The sequence below is a fragment of the Lagenorhynchus albirostris genome, chromosome 4 (assembly GCF_949774975.1).
Source record: "Lagenorhynchus albirostris chromosome 4, mLagAlb1.1, whole genome shotgun sequence".
Taxonomy (NCBI): Eukaryota; Metazoa; Chordata; class Mammalia; order Artiodactyla; family Delphinidae; genus Lagenorhynchus; species Lagenorhynchus albirostris.
In genome coordinates, this window is record NC_083098.1 from 81,687,507 (window position 1) to 81,704,943 (window position 17,437).

The 17,437-nt window shown below is 40.1% G+C and overlaps 1 protein-coding gene across 5 annotated transcripts in view; it reads right to left on the reverse strand.

Moving 5' to 3' along the window:
* The window catches only part of GRXCR1 (glutaredoxin and cysteine rich domain containing 1), a 305,037-nt gene that overhangs the window by 55,120 nt on the left and 232,480 nt on the right, over positions 1–17,437 (reverse strand). For 2 of the 5 annotated variants that reach the window (XR_009540343.1, XR_009540342.1), the window contains one exon: positions 2,060–2,149. Coding sequence is in view for 1 of the 5 variants with exons in the window: in XM_060148267.1 (XP_060004250.1) it covers positions 1,907–2,149 (243 nt within the window). In the remaining 4 variants the exon portion in view is untranslated. Of the gene's footprint in view, positions 1–1,906; positions 2,150–17,437 lie in introns of those variants that run through there. The other 3 variants (XR_009540344.1, XR_009540338.1, XM_060148267.1) reach the window with 2 other exon arrangements.

The following is a 17,437-nucleotide window of genomic DNA, read 5'->3' on the forward strand; positions in this document are numbered from 1 at the left end:
ACAGAACTTAAAATTCCACAATGAAAAATATCTTACATTGTCAGAAGAATTTCCCCAGGTTACAATGCAAATACCCACAACCCTTATCAGTGATTTTCTCCGCAGTGTGGATGAGTTTATGAGATTTTCTCTCCTTGTGGAAGAATGTCTCAGGAGAGAAGGAGAGAATATGAGGAGACAATATAGCATCATTCCTACATCCATTCAGCATATGTTTTTGAGCACTTTATGCCAAACCCTGTTCTAGGTGCTAAGAACCCACCAGGAAACAAACTAGCAAAGATCACTTTCCTTGAGGTGATGTGTCAGAGTGCAAGGGTCTGGGGAATCGGACAGACCTAACTTTGAGTCCTGGTCCTGCCAATTACCCAGCTATGTGTGTGTGTGTGTGTGTACATATATATATATATATATATATATATATGTACACACACACACACACACACGTATATATATACACACACACACTATATACAGTGTATATATCAGTAAAATCCTCAAAATTAGCCTAAGAAAAGTTCTATTATGATTATCATTTTCATTTTACAAATGAGGAAATCAGGCACAGAGTGATTTATAAATTTCCCAGAATCAGAAGTAGCAGAGCAGGAATTTGAAACAATGCTGCCCGACTTCAAAGCTGTCTTGCCTCTTAACCAGTGCGCCAGAGAGTTGATTTCTAGGTCCTGAGGACTAGATGAGATGACACATATAAGCTGAGAGTATAGTATAGTACTTTTTAAAATTTATTTATTCATTCATTCATTCATTCATTCTGTCATTTTTATCACTGCCATTGTTATGGGTTTCTGGGACCTCAGGGTATATGTTGAAGTATAAGATAAGAGGCTCAATACTTGAATCAAAATACTTCTAGTTCAGAATCTATCTGTGTCCAGCTCTGGTTAAAAGTAAGATTGCATAACATCATAGCTACTGAATCATGGCTTCTCTGCATTAACCTTTCCGTAAGATGACAGGCGGCCTCTAACAGCCATGGCTCTAGACAGGATATCAGGACACAAGCTCCCTGTAACAAACAGGAGCATTTCCTGCTCTGGCTTTTTCTAACCTTCCCTGGAAGCTGAAGGTTAAGACCAGATTTGAAATGAAACCAAGATGCAAGGATCCATCTCTGGTTGACAGCCGCTTTCTGTTCCCTTGTAGTCAGTCCCACCCCCCTCAACTGCTGGTGTCCCTTTGCTCTCTCTCTTTCCAAACTGCACTCTCCAAAGCCCCCCTTCTTGGGCTTCGTACTGATGAAGCTTGTTCATAGATCAGTGGGGGTTAAAGATGCTAACCGTGCTATTCAAAGAGCAAGGAAGCAGTCATGTTTTGTTGCTGCTCTGGGAGTTCTCTGCTTGCCCGTAAGCCTGCATTTGTGTCTCACGTTCTCGCATTACCAAAATCAAGAATCATTTTAAACAAGCAGATTAAAATTCTGGCTCCGGGCCCCATTTCTTATTGATTTCATTTCACGACTGTCATCTTAGTTTCATTAAGTAGGAAACTGAGTGTTTGATAACGGGGTATAGGAGAATTCACAAATGGATATCTCATATATTCCATTTTTCTTGCCTGCACTAAAAAAAAAAAAAAAAAGTTTTTATCCCACATGTCAAGCTTCACAATGCAAAACTCAAGTCAACTAAACACTTAAAAACTGTATTTCTATTCAAAAAGGCAATTTCATGCTGATTTCATTTCATCATGACCCTGCAGGGATGAACACTGTAGCAACACATCATTTAGGATAGAAATAAGTGCTTCAAACCCTTTGGATTGAACTTAAAAAAATAGCTAGTATGCTGGTAGCTATGATGCAAGTTGCCTTGTCATAGCCTTATAGCTTTCTATCAACACTGGTTGGGTTCAATAAAAAAGATTTTCCTTAGCAGATACTCACCCCAAGGTAATGGCCATCGATGAACACGACAGGAAGCGAAGGAGCTTCAGAAACCCGTCGGCATCGTTCATCTAATTCTTTTCCATAGTCACCATTCAGAGCTATGTTTTTCTCTTCAAATTTTACCCGATGGTTTTGGAAGATCTTTCTTACCAGTTCACACCTTTCAAAGGTTGTCCGTACCACACGAAGGCAAGTCGTATAAATCACTACGCGGTCAAATTCTAGTTCAATTGATGGTTGCTGTAGGAAAATATTATAGTGTAAATATTTTGGCATTTGCTTTCTTACATCTCTTTATTTTAAGACAATTAACATTTCAGCCAACGTCTTACACATTAAAGGCCTGCAATAAAAGTTGAATAAGCACCATATTCGTCAATTCTAAGACATGTCTTTATACTTTAGAACATCTGTAATTGCAATAAGGATGACAATCAACATAATTTAAATGACATAATTTAATTGACAGTATTGTTTCTGTTCCCAATGGCATATCAGATAATGGCATATCTTTTTTTTTTTAACATCTTTATTGGGGTACAACTGCTTTACATTTTTGTGTTAGTTGCTGTTGTATAACAAAGTGAATCAGCTATACATATACATATATCCCCATATCCCCTCCGTCTTGCATCTCCCTCCCACCCTCCCTATCCCACCCCTCTAGGTGGTCACAAAGCACTGAGCTGATCTCCCTGTGCTATGCGGCTGCTTCCCACGAGCTATCTATTTTACATTTGGTAGTGTATATATGTCCATGCCACTCTCTCACTTCGTCCCAGCTTACCCTTCCACCTCCCCGTGTCCTCAAGTCTATTCTCTACGTCTGCATCTTTATTCCTGTCCTGCCCCTAGGTTCTTCAGAACCATTTTCTTTTTTTAGAGTCCATATATATGTGTTAGCATACGGTATTTGTTTTTCTCTTTCTGACTTACTTCATTCTGTATGACAGACTCTAGGTCCATCCACCTCACTACAAATAACTCAATTTCATTTCTTTTTATGGCTGAGTAATATTCCATTGTAATTGGCATATCTTAAAATTGATGATGCCTCACATGGCATGCCATGTGGTGAAATAAGGAATGGTTGAATTATTTTTCTCATGTTTTGTAGACATCATTCAACTACAATAGCTGCCTCTTATACCCAAAGCAAAACATGGAACAGAATAGACAAAGTTAGCATTTAACCATTTGAAAATTCTTCTACTCATCAACTTACCAAATTTGACAGCTTTTTTGAGCCAAAATTCACTGGGAATAACAAGATGTGTATCATAGGATTGTTCTGAGATTTAAGAGGCATAAAATGTGTGCATGAGCTCTGTTGAATGACAGGCTCCCATGTGCAGTGAGAAGGTTCTGCCGTGAGGAACAGAAGATATAGTGGCTCAGAGAGAGTGCATAGAAACCAATATCAAGGTGGGCAGCAGGTCAAAGCCAGGCATAAAAAGGAAACAAGGAAACAGTACACTGCAATGGAGTGTAAGCAATTGGAGGCTTACACTCTCAAAATGGAGGTAAGCAACTCTCAAAACCAAGGTGAAGACTCCTAAAGAGAATCTCTTTTTGTCTCTGTTTCCTGCTGCATCAGAAATCAGTGACTGCATTCAAACCCTGCCAGCACTGCGAGGGCCTTATCAGCTAGGTCCTGACATCACCAGGGTGACATCACCCTCTTCCTCTTTATTATAGCCTTATTTGAAGGAGACTGAACAGAACCCAACTATATACCGTGAGATCAAGGGATACGTGAGTCTCCACAGTGCTACAGTTGTTGAAAGACAACCACACAACTTATAAACTCCTGTGAAATCAAAACTTTGATTTGAAACCACTCCAGATGGCTAAATACTAGAACCAGAAGGTAAGATACTAAGCTTCACCACTTTGTACTCAAAGAAATCAGACCACTCTGCCAGATGCAAATACAGATAGTTCTAGAAAGATATGAAGTGATGGAAATGGCTATGCAGTGGTCTCCACTTCACCGAGAGACAGGACATTTTTTTTTTCCTAATGGTAAAATGTATTAAAGACGTAAGAATCTTTTCTTTCCTCAATAGAGGTTAGAAGCTAAGTTGAAAACCAGAGGCCTGGAGGGGCCAAGCAGGTGTCATAAATGCTGGAGCAGACCAGGAGTAAATAAGATATTAGTGAGAAGCAGGGAGAGTGTCATTTGAAAGGGAAAAACATAACTCAGCTTCAGGCAAGTTTCAGGAATGTCACTCAGTGTTGTCAGATATGATTATTATAAATATAAACTTGAAATCTGGATTTTTATAGGAAATTTTCTGCATTCTAAATAGTGGCACCCCATTTAAAAATGTATTGAGACCCCTGGACAAAATATCTGAAGGCTGAATTTGGCCTATATACTGCTAATTTATAACATTGGAAAGGAGAGAGTCCCAGGGAGGTATATCAGATATACCTGGACTCTGTCTCTGGCCATCTCTGTCTCTGGGAAGCTAACGAGCTGTTTAGCCTCAGTTTTCTCATCTGTAAAATGTGATAATAGTGGTGGTAGGTACCTAATAGGTTTGCTGAGAAGATTAAGAAAACAACTAGTGTAGGGCTTAAAACATAGTACTGTGTGCTGAGATATACACTGCAAAGATATTACACTCCACATTGTGGAATTTTTAAGATTAAAACCACAAGCAAAAATAAATCAATGGAAAATATCAATGTAATTAATGACAAGAAAAGAGGATTATTACTAGGCTTTAGATTAAGAAGCATTGATCTTCAAAAAGAGTAACCAAATGCCCAAGAGCCTCTGGTTCCTCTTCATATTCACAATTATGAACAAGCTGGGAATCAAGGAACTCACTGTAAATGCTGCAGCTTTTGGAAGAGCCCCAAACTTCTCTTTTTCCTGATATTATCTGAGTAATTATGCATTGTTCCTCTGGCTGCAAAGACTGCTATAACTGCATTTGTTTCTACCAAAATGTTCCACTTTTTTCAATGGTATACTTACTTTTGAAATATTTTATAAGATATACATTTCCCCATGTGAAGAAGTGGGAAAATTTAAGATTGGGCCATTCTGTTCTCACACAGGATTCTCTCTGCTCGTACAACATATGCTTGGTACCACTTTTCTGTGTCTCTCTAAGAGACAGACATTTAAAAAACAGTAATAACATGAACCCTTATCAAGTGGCCATGTTAGATGCTGTTCAGTGCAAAGGGTAACAAAAAATATCCCTTTGCCTACTGTTGAGGATGAGCTTTGCCTGGAATCAGTGATTGGATATTAGAATAAACTAGGGAGCTTTAAAAATCCCCAAAGCCCAGGCCAAGCACATACCAGTTATATCAGAATCACCAGAGTGATTTTTTTGAAATCTCCTCTGGCAATTCCACTGTGCAACCAAGTTCTAGAGCTAGTTGGATACCAGTTGGAAACGCAGAATCATGAGCTTCATCCCAGATCTACTGAATCTGAATCTGCACTTTAACAAGTTCTCTGGGAAATCTGGGTGCACATTATATTTTTGAGGAGCCCCGGTGAAGTCACATATAGGCAGCTTGACTTGTTAGAGAAACTGGGTTTATGTCCCTTTAAAATAACTGCTAGTCATTTATACAGTCATTAGAATAATTTGCCAAACATATGCTAGGCACTATATATATAATGGGGAGCAAAAATTATAATTCCTAACGACTTGGAGCTCATAGTTTAAAGTAATAAAAAAACTAAAATGTTACATAAATCAATATAGAATTACAAACTGTTAAGTGATGCAAAGGAAATGCACAAGTTGTTAGAAGAGGCTATGGCAGAAGGGCCTTTTCTGTTTTAGAGGTCGAAAAAGCGTTTTCTGATATTTGAGCTCTGATTTAAAGGATAAGAAAGAGTTACAGGCATTAACTAGGCAGAGCGCATGGGGAAAAAGTCACAGATAAGTGCAAAGATGTTGAGATGGAGGAAGACGGCATGTTTGAGACTCTGAAAGAAGGTATTTGCTGAAACACAAAGGAGAATTATAATAATACTGAATGATTCTGGACACGCAGGTAGGATCAGTATCATGTTGTATTTTATAGCCACTCTATGGCCTTTAACCTAAGAGCAATGAGAAGTTCCTGAAGGCTTTTAAGGAGGATGGGAGAGGTTTACATATTTTAAAAATAAGTGAAGCAGGGCTTCCCTGGTGGCGCAGTGGTTGAGAGTCCGCCTGCCGATGCAGGGAACGCGGGTTCGTGCCCTGGTCCGGGAAGATCCCACATGCTGCGGAGTGGCTGGGCCCGTGAGCCATGGCCACTGAGTCTGTGCGTCCGGAGCCTGTGCTCCGCAACGGAAGAGGCCACAACAGTGAGAGGCCCACATACCGCAAAATAAATAAATAAATAAATAAATAAATAAATAAATAAATAAATAAGTGAAGCAGGGCCAGTGCAGATAGTTGCACAGGATGTGCACTGCACAAACCTAGAGACTGTCATTATTAGCAAAGAATAAAGGAAGGATGCCTCCAGGGTTGTGTGATTCCACAACTTGAGCAATCGTACTCAGTCTCATTCCCAACTCCCTTGGTCTGAAAACTGAGATTGAATCCAGAGTAAATTCAAGGTAGGAAATACAGTTTATCTAGTAGAATAGGCTATTAAGTAAAATTTTCTAAAAATAATCTCACTGAACAATTTTTTGATATGATTTGAAAGTGGATCTTTCTAGAGGTAGAAGTGGGTTAAATGATTCCTCAAGGTTGTTTCCAGTTTCATAATATCAGTTTTAAATGATATTGTCTTTAGAAAAAGAAATCCTCTTCTACACTTGCCTCATTTTCTTTCCCTCAACAGATTTGTCAGAGCATTTGGCCAGAAAGCTAAAAATAGCCCCTCAGTGGTTAGCTGTCCCTCTTCTCCCTTCCTGAGAGTTACCATGGGAATAGCGTAATGAAGGATGGAGGCATCTGAGACAGCGCTAAGAAGCCACTGGGATTTGCAGCCCGCTTGTTCTGAGAAAGCCGACCTAGATGTTAATAAAGGCAAGCCGTTTCTTCCTTTCCATTGATTAAAAAAGATGACTCTTTGGGGTGCCCCGAAGCCTCACAACAACCTGCAGCAAACGTAGATGTGTTGGTAAGGGACGGAAATTGCTGTGAACAAGACTAAGGAGGGAAGAGATCTGGGGATATATGGATATGTATAGCTGATTCACTTTGTTGTAAAGCAGAAACTAACACACCATTGTAAAGCAATTATACTCCAATAAAGATGTTAAAAAAAAAAAGACTAAGGGGTTACTTTGTAGCTGACGTATGTCCCCAGCTTGCGCCTTGTCCAGCAATAGCCACTGTCAACAGTAAGTTCTGTAGTCACCCAGGCATCCAGGGACACTGCTGGAGGCCTCACATCCACTGGAACTGTCACTGATTCAGGCCAAGGATTAGTCCCTACGGCTCCCCGACAGAGGATCAGCTCTGCGCAGACCCAGCTCCCCGGGCTGGAGCAGATCCAGATCCAGTGGGCTATTTCCACTTGATCCCTTTGACTGTACAGCCTGGGGCCGGTTTGACAAGGCCTCCTGAAATCTGGGCCTCCAGACAATTCCAGGAACTCAGGTCTTAAACAAAACTTTAAAATATAATAGAAAGTGACATTTTTAAATGGCGATGGCAGACATCATGCTAATAACTTTACGTTCACTTAATCCTCCCAATAACTTACATGCTGTAATGGTCTTTATTTATAGATCTAGAAACCTAGGCTCAGACGGGATAAGTGTCCTAGACAAGGTGACAGAGTTAAAGTTACAGCAAAGTTAGCAAATTGGAGCCCAGATACACACCCTTCAAAGTCTGTGGGTTTCTACTGAGTCCAGCAGAACCCTTGAACCACACTCTTGGTTGCTACCGCTGCCCCAGAATCAGGTTGTTGCCAAAACAGACTGATGTAGACCTAATTCAGTGCCCATGAGATAATACTGGCGATTTAAAGAGGTTTGCCTCTTTACTAAATTATGCGCCCACATTTAACAGTAAGTAACATCACAGGAGGGACACTGTAAATGTTTTCCTGTCTAAAAGGATACCTTTGAAATGGACAAAGTAGAGAGAGCTCTTCTCTGCTGTCTGAAGGCAAAGAGGTGAAGTGATTAGCTCAGAGCCATGCAGCATATCAGAAGGCAAACCGGGACTAGACCTATTTCTTGATTATCAGGCATTGGGCCAACCCACTGGCTCCAGGGACCACCATTTTAAATAGAAGACACATGCCTTTGGAAGCAGGGCCGTGGGGCTTCATAAAGGACGGGAATTTTTTCTCTCTCTCTCCCTCTCCATGCTACTCTGTAAACTTCTATAGCCGTATGCATATTCTGGGATGCTTCTTAATATTAAATTTAAATAAATAAATAACCCCCTTGCTTTCAAATCGCCTTTTGAATTCTCATTCTTGCGCTTCACTACTGTGATGTGAAAACCCACTTTATCCACACCAGGCTCCTCTCTTAGCTTATTTCCTGGATCTAATTCCATTCTGACCACACTCCCTATTCAGTTCTGAGGGTACATGGTGATTTTCTAGGCCAGCGGTCCCCAAGCTTTTTGGCACCAAGGACTGGTTTCGTGGAAGACAATTTTTCCACGGACGGGGGCCGGGGGCGTGATGGTTCAGGCGGTGATGCGAGCAATGGGGAGCAGCAGATGCAGCTTCGCTCGCTGGGCTGCCGCTCACCTCCGGCTGTGCGGCCTGGTTCCTAACAGGCCACGGACCGGTACTGGTCGGTGGTCCGGGGGTTGGGGACCCCTGTTCTATGCCGTATTCCCTCCTACACATTGACCACAAAACACCACGGGGAACTTCTCCATGTCCCGCTGTAAGACACAGGTTATAAAAATAATTACAATACCTACTATTTGTTTCATGACTCCTGCATATACATATGTAGTTCCGGGGCTGCAAAGGGGAACTTTACGTGTGCACTGTTCACTTATCATAAGAGATAAGGATTATTATCCAAATTTTATAGAGGAGGAAACTAAAGCTTGAAGATAAACTTAAGGTGTCTAAATACCTCAGAGGAAAAAGGAGCAGAACAAGAATTTTAACCTGGGTCTGCCTCCTATGTCCTTGCTCGTGCCTTAGGAAGATACTACATAACCCTCTTAAATACAACAAACCGATGGGTCATACCATTCCAGACCTGAGTAGTGAATTGTATACCACAGAGGGACTGTCAAAAGGACTGTCCTAGAAATTCCCATTGCTCATCCCTCCACTTTATTCTAATATCTCTGGTTACATGTCACCCCTCAGACAGACCTTCCCTCATCACCCCATGTAAAACAGACCCTCTATCCTCCAACCCAGTTCTTTTCTTTAGGATACCTAGTACTGCTGGACATTATTATGTACGTTGATTGGTTTACTGTCTATCTCCAAAAATAAAATATAACCTAAATAAAGCAGGAATTCGTTTTGTACACAAGAACCTAGAATATTACCTGATACATAGTAGATGCTCAGGAAATACCTCCTGACCTCTTCTCCATACATTTAATTAAAACTTGGTTTGAATCTGCCTCTTAGTAACAGAGTAATCTTGGACCAGTTACTTAACCTCTTTAAGTTGCAATTTTCTAATTGTAAAATAGACATCAATGCCTATTTCATGGGAATTTGTGAGGATTAAATAATTTAATGAATAGAAAAACCCTTAACATGAAGCCTGATGCATAATAAACACTCAACAAATGCCATTTCTTTATTATTAATATCATTAGTACAAAATGTTTTGGACACACACCAGCAGCACTATCACCACTATGATTATAACCAACAAGTCCAAATTCACACCTCAGAAGTCTGAATGTGGCAAAGTTTAATTTCAGAATTACACGATGATGAAAAAATAAATCTCTTTAATGACTTAACTTACCACTTACATTTGTTTGGATGCGCCATCAATTCTGAGAGTGAAAACAATAGAGGAGACCATGCATATAAGATGTAATAAAAATCTCTCTTTGTCTAAGTTCAGCTGCCCCCTGGGTGGCATGAAAGAAACACGTGAGTAACAATCTCTGCATGCAAAGATTTCTGTAGAGAGCATTCTGTTTTCATAATGCTCTAAGATTATGGAGTTCATTTTATATCATTCATTATAGTTCATTTCCTTTCATGCTTCAGAAATTATCTATTTGTCCAAATCAATTACTGAGTTGGCCTAGACATGAATTGAAAAGTCAATGAACCTAATGAATCCTCCAGACCAAAGAAATACATTTTTCCAGAAAGTTAAACTGAAACAATACTGACTTTACAGCACATCAGACTTAATTGGAAATGAAGGTGTTCCCCACCTCATGAAGACCTTAGAAAGGGGTCGCAGTTCTCTCAATTCTGCGTTATTCAAGCACAGGGAGGTTTCACTTGAACATCAAAATTTTGGTCTTCTCTTTAAAAAGCAGAAAACTTGACAACACTAGTTTTATTGCATTCCTCTGCAAAAGTAATACCTGGAGCTTGACAGCAACAACTCCCTTTAGATGACACATGTCTCCTGTTGCCACATTTAATATCATTCCTTTATATCTAGACAACATCTCTCATTAACATTGTCTGCATTGCCCCTTTAGATCTGAGTTAGTGATGTCATATCTAGTCCATATGCACACTTTATATGGGAAGAAATTGAGACTCACAGTTTCAGTATTTGAATCAAACTTTTTTAGGAAGCAACATGTTGCAGTGGAAAGAAAATCCATCTGGAGCCATGACTTTGGCACTTAGGAGTTGCATAAATTTGGAAAAATCAGTTTACTTTTCTGGGACTACTTTTTCTCTCTCTCTTATGAGTGTAGCTATAATCTAGCCCATAAGGGAGTTGTAGGATCACAGGTAAAATGCACCTGAAGACATTGTAAATTATAAAATTTTACAAACACACCAGCCATCATTATCCCCCAAAGTCACACAGCTGGGAGAAGAGGAACTAGGATCTCATGGAAACCACCTTCCTCCCAAACAAAAGCATCTCTCTTCCAATATGAATAATTTGGTTTCTATAGAAATTGTCACAAACACGATTTATTGGCATTTGCAATTCTACTCATCTCTGCAGATAACACTAATATTGAGGTGAACAACAAAATCATCATTTCAGGAGCATCCAATTCCAAAGTGATGTGCTTGCCACAGCGAAAAACCAGGCAGCAAATGAATCAGAAACATCCTACAAATGGAGGCATTGAAAAAACATATTTTCCCTCTCATCCTATGAAAGATTCAAGTTGCAAAACCAGAAGAAACTGGACTAAAATGTTGAACAACAGCATCAGAATAATAAGTGCTTAGTTCTGCCTTGATCATTTTCATAACACCTTTCATCTTTTTACTTTATACAAACCCTTGTGCTTTCTTAAAGGGAAAGGTGCCCTTTATCTTCCACTCTCCCAAATATACACATATGATGAATAAAAATCAAACAATAAAAGATTAAAATCTTTCCGGATTTTCTACATCAAAGAAAATGCCTGAATAATTAGCTAAATGTAGTCAATCCCTTTTAGTGGGTTAGGAAGTGATAAGAGTCTACTTTGGATTTTGAAATACCTGCATCTCGTCTCAGCTTGATGCTTTCACAAATTCCGGTGTTATGAAGAGAAGTGATCTCAGTCTCTGTGGAACTCCCAGAGCAGACTGAGAGTCTATTTCAAAGGCAGAGGACACTCAGAGGTTGAGAAAAGTGGACCCAGCCTCGGGCAAATCCCTCATTCCTGCCTCCTCCTCAGGTTTCCAGGTTTAAGCCTTGATGTCCCTCTGACTCTTCTGAATGTCAGTCTCAACCTCTGCTAAATATGCTCCACTCCAGATTCTAAACACAGTATTTAGGGGAAGAAACTGCCGGACAGCACTGATGGGTAGCTTGGAAGTTGGCACATGAAGCTGATACATGTATTTTATGAGCATCAAGTCCTTTAATTCTGAAGGAAATAGGTACTATCATTATCTTAGCTTTTCAGATGAGGAAACAGAGAAGTAGGTGACAAGCCTATAGACAGACAGAGAGATACATAGATAGATAGACAGACAAATAGAGATAGATTAATTTTAAGGTCATGGATCACAGGTTTAGGAGCTAAAGGACTTCAGGTTACACAATCTTAAAACAGACAAGAAACTTGGAGATCATCTAGCCCAACTTGAACAAATGTATGACAGTGTCAAGAGTACACTCAAACCTCTGGTAATTGGACTAGTGAGCTTATTGACTTCCTATAAACACACAATGAGGGTAAGGCAGGCATGAAACACATTGTTCTTTCAAGACCTTGATACAGTCACTTGTGAGCAGCACTCTTCTCCAGGTTGCTGCTGAAGAAATGGAAAGATTATAAAAAGGAGTAAGTGCATTAAAGAAAGATTTGCCTGATCTTTAATCAATCTAGTGTGTCTCATCTCTCTTTTCTACTCCTTCCTACCACTCTCCTTGCAATATGCCTTGCATATGTCAAACAAGCCTAAGAAATTGCTCTGAAAACCAGACACGAAGCATGATCAAATGAGGGAGGTACTTTGTGTTACATGAAAAGGAAAACAGAAATGAAAATGCTTGAAATTTCTGCATAAAGCCAGAGGTTGAATTTGTCTGTGTGCTCCACAAAGGAATCTAGCTAAGTCTTTCAGTTCCACTTCAAAGCGCACAAACGAATAACGGTAAGATTTCAAAAGCAAGAAAACGTTGCCTTCCCATCTCTCCTCAGATTTCCCCAGATTAGGTTGCTTTAATAAAAGGAACTAAGTTGTGAGGCACATGAAACCTACAGAAGCAGATGTGAAGAATAATACTCAAAACCATAAAAAACGTATTTTTTCAAGTACAATACTGTACTGTTTGGGATGATCAATGTAATTTTGTAAAGGAAGTTTAACACTTCATATTGATTGCATATTCAAATACGAAATAAATGCAGGTGTTTTGTTTTGTTTTGTTTTGTTTTGCGGTACGCGGGCCTCTCACTGCTGTGGCCTCTCGCGTTACGGAGCACAGGCTCAGCAGCCATGGCTCACGGGCCTAGCCGCTTTGCGGCATGTGGGATCTTCCCAGACCGGGGCACAAACCCGTGTCCCCTGCATCGGCAGGCGGACTCTCAACCACTGCGCCACCAGGGAAGCCCAATGCAGGTGTTTTTAAACAAGACTGATCACAGTATTATCAGAAGGAAGAAAACAAAAATATTTCTGGAAATGTTCTTCACCAGACACTGCTGGCTTTGACACCAGAACTCCTTACTGGAGCTGATTACTAGATTTTGGAGATTCAGTCATTAGGAAAGAGATCTGCTTAAATTACTGAAGGAAATAATAAGTCTCATTAGGTGGAAGATTTTATCATCAACAATTTTATTCATAATTCAATCAACACTGGAAGCAGAAAAAATATTCATTGATGATTTTCATGCTACAGGCTTTATAGCAGATGAATGCATTTATTATCACTATAATCCTCACAATATGCAATGCAATAGATATTATTATTCCATTTTCACTGACAAAGTAAGTGAGTCACAGGGAGATTGCAAACTTGTTCAAAGCACAAAATCACAAAAATCTTTTCCCACTGACATATATAACATCCTTCTCTCCTAGACTTCCTCTTATATGTCCAGTTATCCCTTCTCCATGTTCAGCTAGGGTCTCTCTTTCCCTAAGAATTCTGGCTCTCATGGGCTCTCAGCTTGGTCTACCTCCTTCTCTCTGGATGAGCTCATCCAAAATTTCAATAGTTAACTGAAGGCTGTGAACTCCCAAGGGTGTATCCTCAGCTCAGACTGCACTCCAGCATTCCAGATTGAAGGTCCGGTTATCAATGTAACATCTCCACCTGGAGAAACACACCCTCTCTACCTTGCATTGAGGATGCCTGAAGCTAACTTCATCATTGCCACTAAACCTATTCAACCAGCTGCTGAAAATCTGGGGAGGTCCTGATTTCTCCAGTGCTTTCCCTCACCACCCCCCGTGTTCTATAAATCAAGTATCAATTCTTTCTTTTTATGTTTCAAGCCTGTCTCCTTCCCTCTGTTCCCACTCCTACAGTTTTAACTCAGGACCCCACTATTCTCGCCTGGATTACAACAGCCTCTTAACTTGTCTCCATGCCTCTAAAGTAGGCCCTTTCTATCCATTCTCCAGAATGCATAGAAGAATCTGATCATGTCATTTCTTGACATAAAATAATAATAAACGACTGCTTCCCATAGCTTTCAGGATAAGGTCAAAATACTCACCTATAAAGCCCTCTGTGATGTGGCTCTTATCTTCCCCCTAGCATTCTTTCCCATGGCACACCTTGCCCTGTACCGATTATCTGACTAATGTTTATAAGCTTCAACGATGTGCCAAATTCTCCAACACACCAAAACATGCCATGTTCTTTAGGACCCATGACGTTCGTTCTCTTATGTAGTCCTTGTGCCTGGAACACTTTCCTCCATTGCTTCCTCTTCCTTCTCAACCAACACAAGTCAGGTCAAGCCGCATCTCTCTAGGGAGCCTCTCCCACTCCTCCCTCCAACGGGCTGGGTGCTGCCCAACTTCTGCATCCCATCGTGCACTCTGCACCACCCCTTCCTCCTTTACCATGAGACTATGAAGTTGCTGGGATCAGTGTTTCTGTTATTTTACATCCTTTACACTTAATAGAGTGTCTATTAAGAGGCACTAAGCACATGTTTGTTGAATGAAGAACAAACCAAAATTTGAACTTAAGGCCGTCAGATCCTAAAGCTTATGCACTTCCTACTATAATAACACAATACAGCATAATACAAGGGAAAATTAAGAAAAGAAAATGGATGCTTTTCATCTAAAATAGGAAAATCAATAAAACCTCACTAGAATATCATCAAACTGATTGCAACTTAGGGGAACACTTACAGTGTATATTTTTTCTATCTCATTAACAAATTTTTGAATAATAATGACTAATTTGTTCTTAGCAAAATGCCCAAAGCGAAAATGCAGGTTGTTGCTGTTGCTTGGCCATTCAGTAGGTGTAGATAAGTCTGGCTAGAATGATTTAATAATGGTTGTCTCTGATTAAATTGAAACTACATTGCCAGGCCAAGAGCTGCAAGCTGAGAGTTGCACAGCAGCCAACAGGATGCATTCAAAGAAATCACCAAAGGCCTCTTTCACTTGTCCTCATTTTATCGTTTTTAACGACATATGGAAGAGAAAAAGATCAAAAGACTAGCACTTACAATTAAAATGAAATAATGTAGTTTTATTCAAGTTAATGATGATTCTGTGAAGTGGTACTCCAAAATATGTATTTGTGAAGCAAGAGGTAGGATAAAAACCGATAACCATCTTTAAAATAAAATAGAGAGCATCATTATGCTCCAGTAAGATGTGGTTAAATGCCTGTGCAGATGTTAGCCGTCGTGCCTGAGGAAAGCCTAGCCTGTTGGTCTTTCATCAACATCCACGTCTACCTGGTAGCACCTACTGGAATGGTAATCTAAGAAACAACCACCCTTTGAAGAGACCAATTTACAATCCCCAACCTGCATTCCACTGTCACATCCTCAGCCAGCCCTGGGAGAGAGAGAGCATCTTTCTCTCTGGTTCCCAAGCTCTAAGAATCTAAGTAGAGAAGGTGACAAACATGGTTCCCATCGCCCCCAAATGTGGAGAAGAAAGGAAGAAAGAAGCAGAGATGAAAGAAAGATTGTTGACAGTATTTCCACCTTTCTTTCCATCTCCGTCCCTGAAATGGCCATGGATTATGACATGAGTCAACAAATAAATTCCTCTTTCTGAGTTTTTTGTTTGAGTTGGTCATGTTTCTGCTGTGATCAAAGATACTGTTATAGCACCCCAGATTTCAGCAATTCCATAAACTTTAGTGATTACATTCTTGCTCTCCAGAAATAAAAGCCCTTCCAGAAACAATCTTTTGTAGAGAAAACCAGCCTTTTTAGCAGTTTCCACGTGCGTGGGACATAGCCCATTTCTACACTCATATATCACCTAGGCTTGAACAGAATGAGGGACTGAAGACCTCAGGAATGCTTGGCCGATCTCCTTCCTCTTGACTTCATGGTTTCAAGTATTCCGAATTTGGAGATACAACACCTAAGTTGTGACTCCCATCTGTGCTAGTCTGTATTAAAATGACCTATAACAGATTGAGTCCCACATTTGTAAAACAGGTAAAACCCTCTTGCATCTACGTCACCCAGCTCTTGTGAGGATCAAAAAAAATGCACAGCATTACTATACTTTTTACAACTATACATAAGTAACTGCTCTTAATTACTGATATTTCCCAAGGCTAAGTCTTGAACCTTTGATATCTTTTCTATAAACTCCTTCCCTTGAAGGACTAACCTATTTGCCTTCACTACCACCTTCCTGCTCCTGGCTCCCAAGTCAATACTTTTTTTCCTTTCCACTCATCTGAGTTAGACTAATGAACATTTCCTTTTTTAAATCCTGACATAACCTTAAGCTCAGCAAGTCTAAAATCTGACTTTTCCCCAAATCCATGCTCTCTCTGATCTTCCCTCTCTGGCTTTTGTCTGTCCATCTTCTAATGGGTCCTGAAGTCTCCATCCTTCCTTTCTATTGATCAGATCCAAACATAAACCAGTTTCTGTTGGGCCATTTACCAAGTGTGTACCTTTTCCATTTATTGCAGCAAATTCAACTTCTGATAGACTGAAGTATCAGAATGCTTTTAATGCCCAGCCTGCAAGCCTCTTCAGGACTATTTCTGTTTACAAGCTCCAAGAATAGGAGACCCGCCTATATCCCCACAGTGTTTGGGTCCACAGACCCTACAACACACACCTGTGACTCTCTAACTGCTAGTTTTCTTTTGGCTGGAAGTTCTAAGGCATTCACCATCACCTGGGTGCAGCTCTCAGCCAGTGATTAATGGGAGTTGGAGGATGAATATCCCAGATTCCCTGCCCCTCTGAAGTGTGTTCAGTATTGTAGGATTGAGCTCTAGTTGTCTATAGCAGTAACTCCTCAATATCACCCTGTATTTTCTTCCTGCCATCTCTGTCTCTCCTACTGGGGCTTCCTGAGATCATTTCCCAAATACATTACATACATTCAAATCCTTGCCTGGGGAACCCAATCTAAAACAAATAGTTATCCTTGATGGGAAAATTCCCCTCTCCCCAAATGCATTTTTATTCTATTTTCATCTCCTAGATTTCAAAGCAATGTTATCTTAGGTCTCCAAGCTTTCCAAAGGTCTTAGTAAAATCGTTCTTTTTCGGTTTACTTGCAGCCCTTTCTTCTACCCTGAATCCAGGCATTTAAGCCATCTTTTGCTATTACTATTGTTTCATCTATATTTATCTGTCACTCCCAAGTAACAGGTAAAGAATCTGAGGGAAGGAATTGAATATTAAACATCTTCTGTTTCCCCCCAAATGCTTATATATATAGGGATCAGTTTTGCATGCAGAAATGAGAGCTGTACTAAAAAACATAGTAGATGCTCAATAAGCATGAGTTGAATTAATTAATGAATGGAGAATA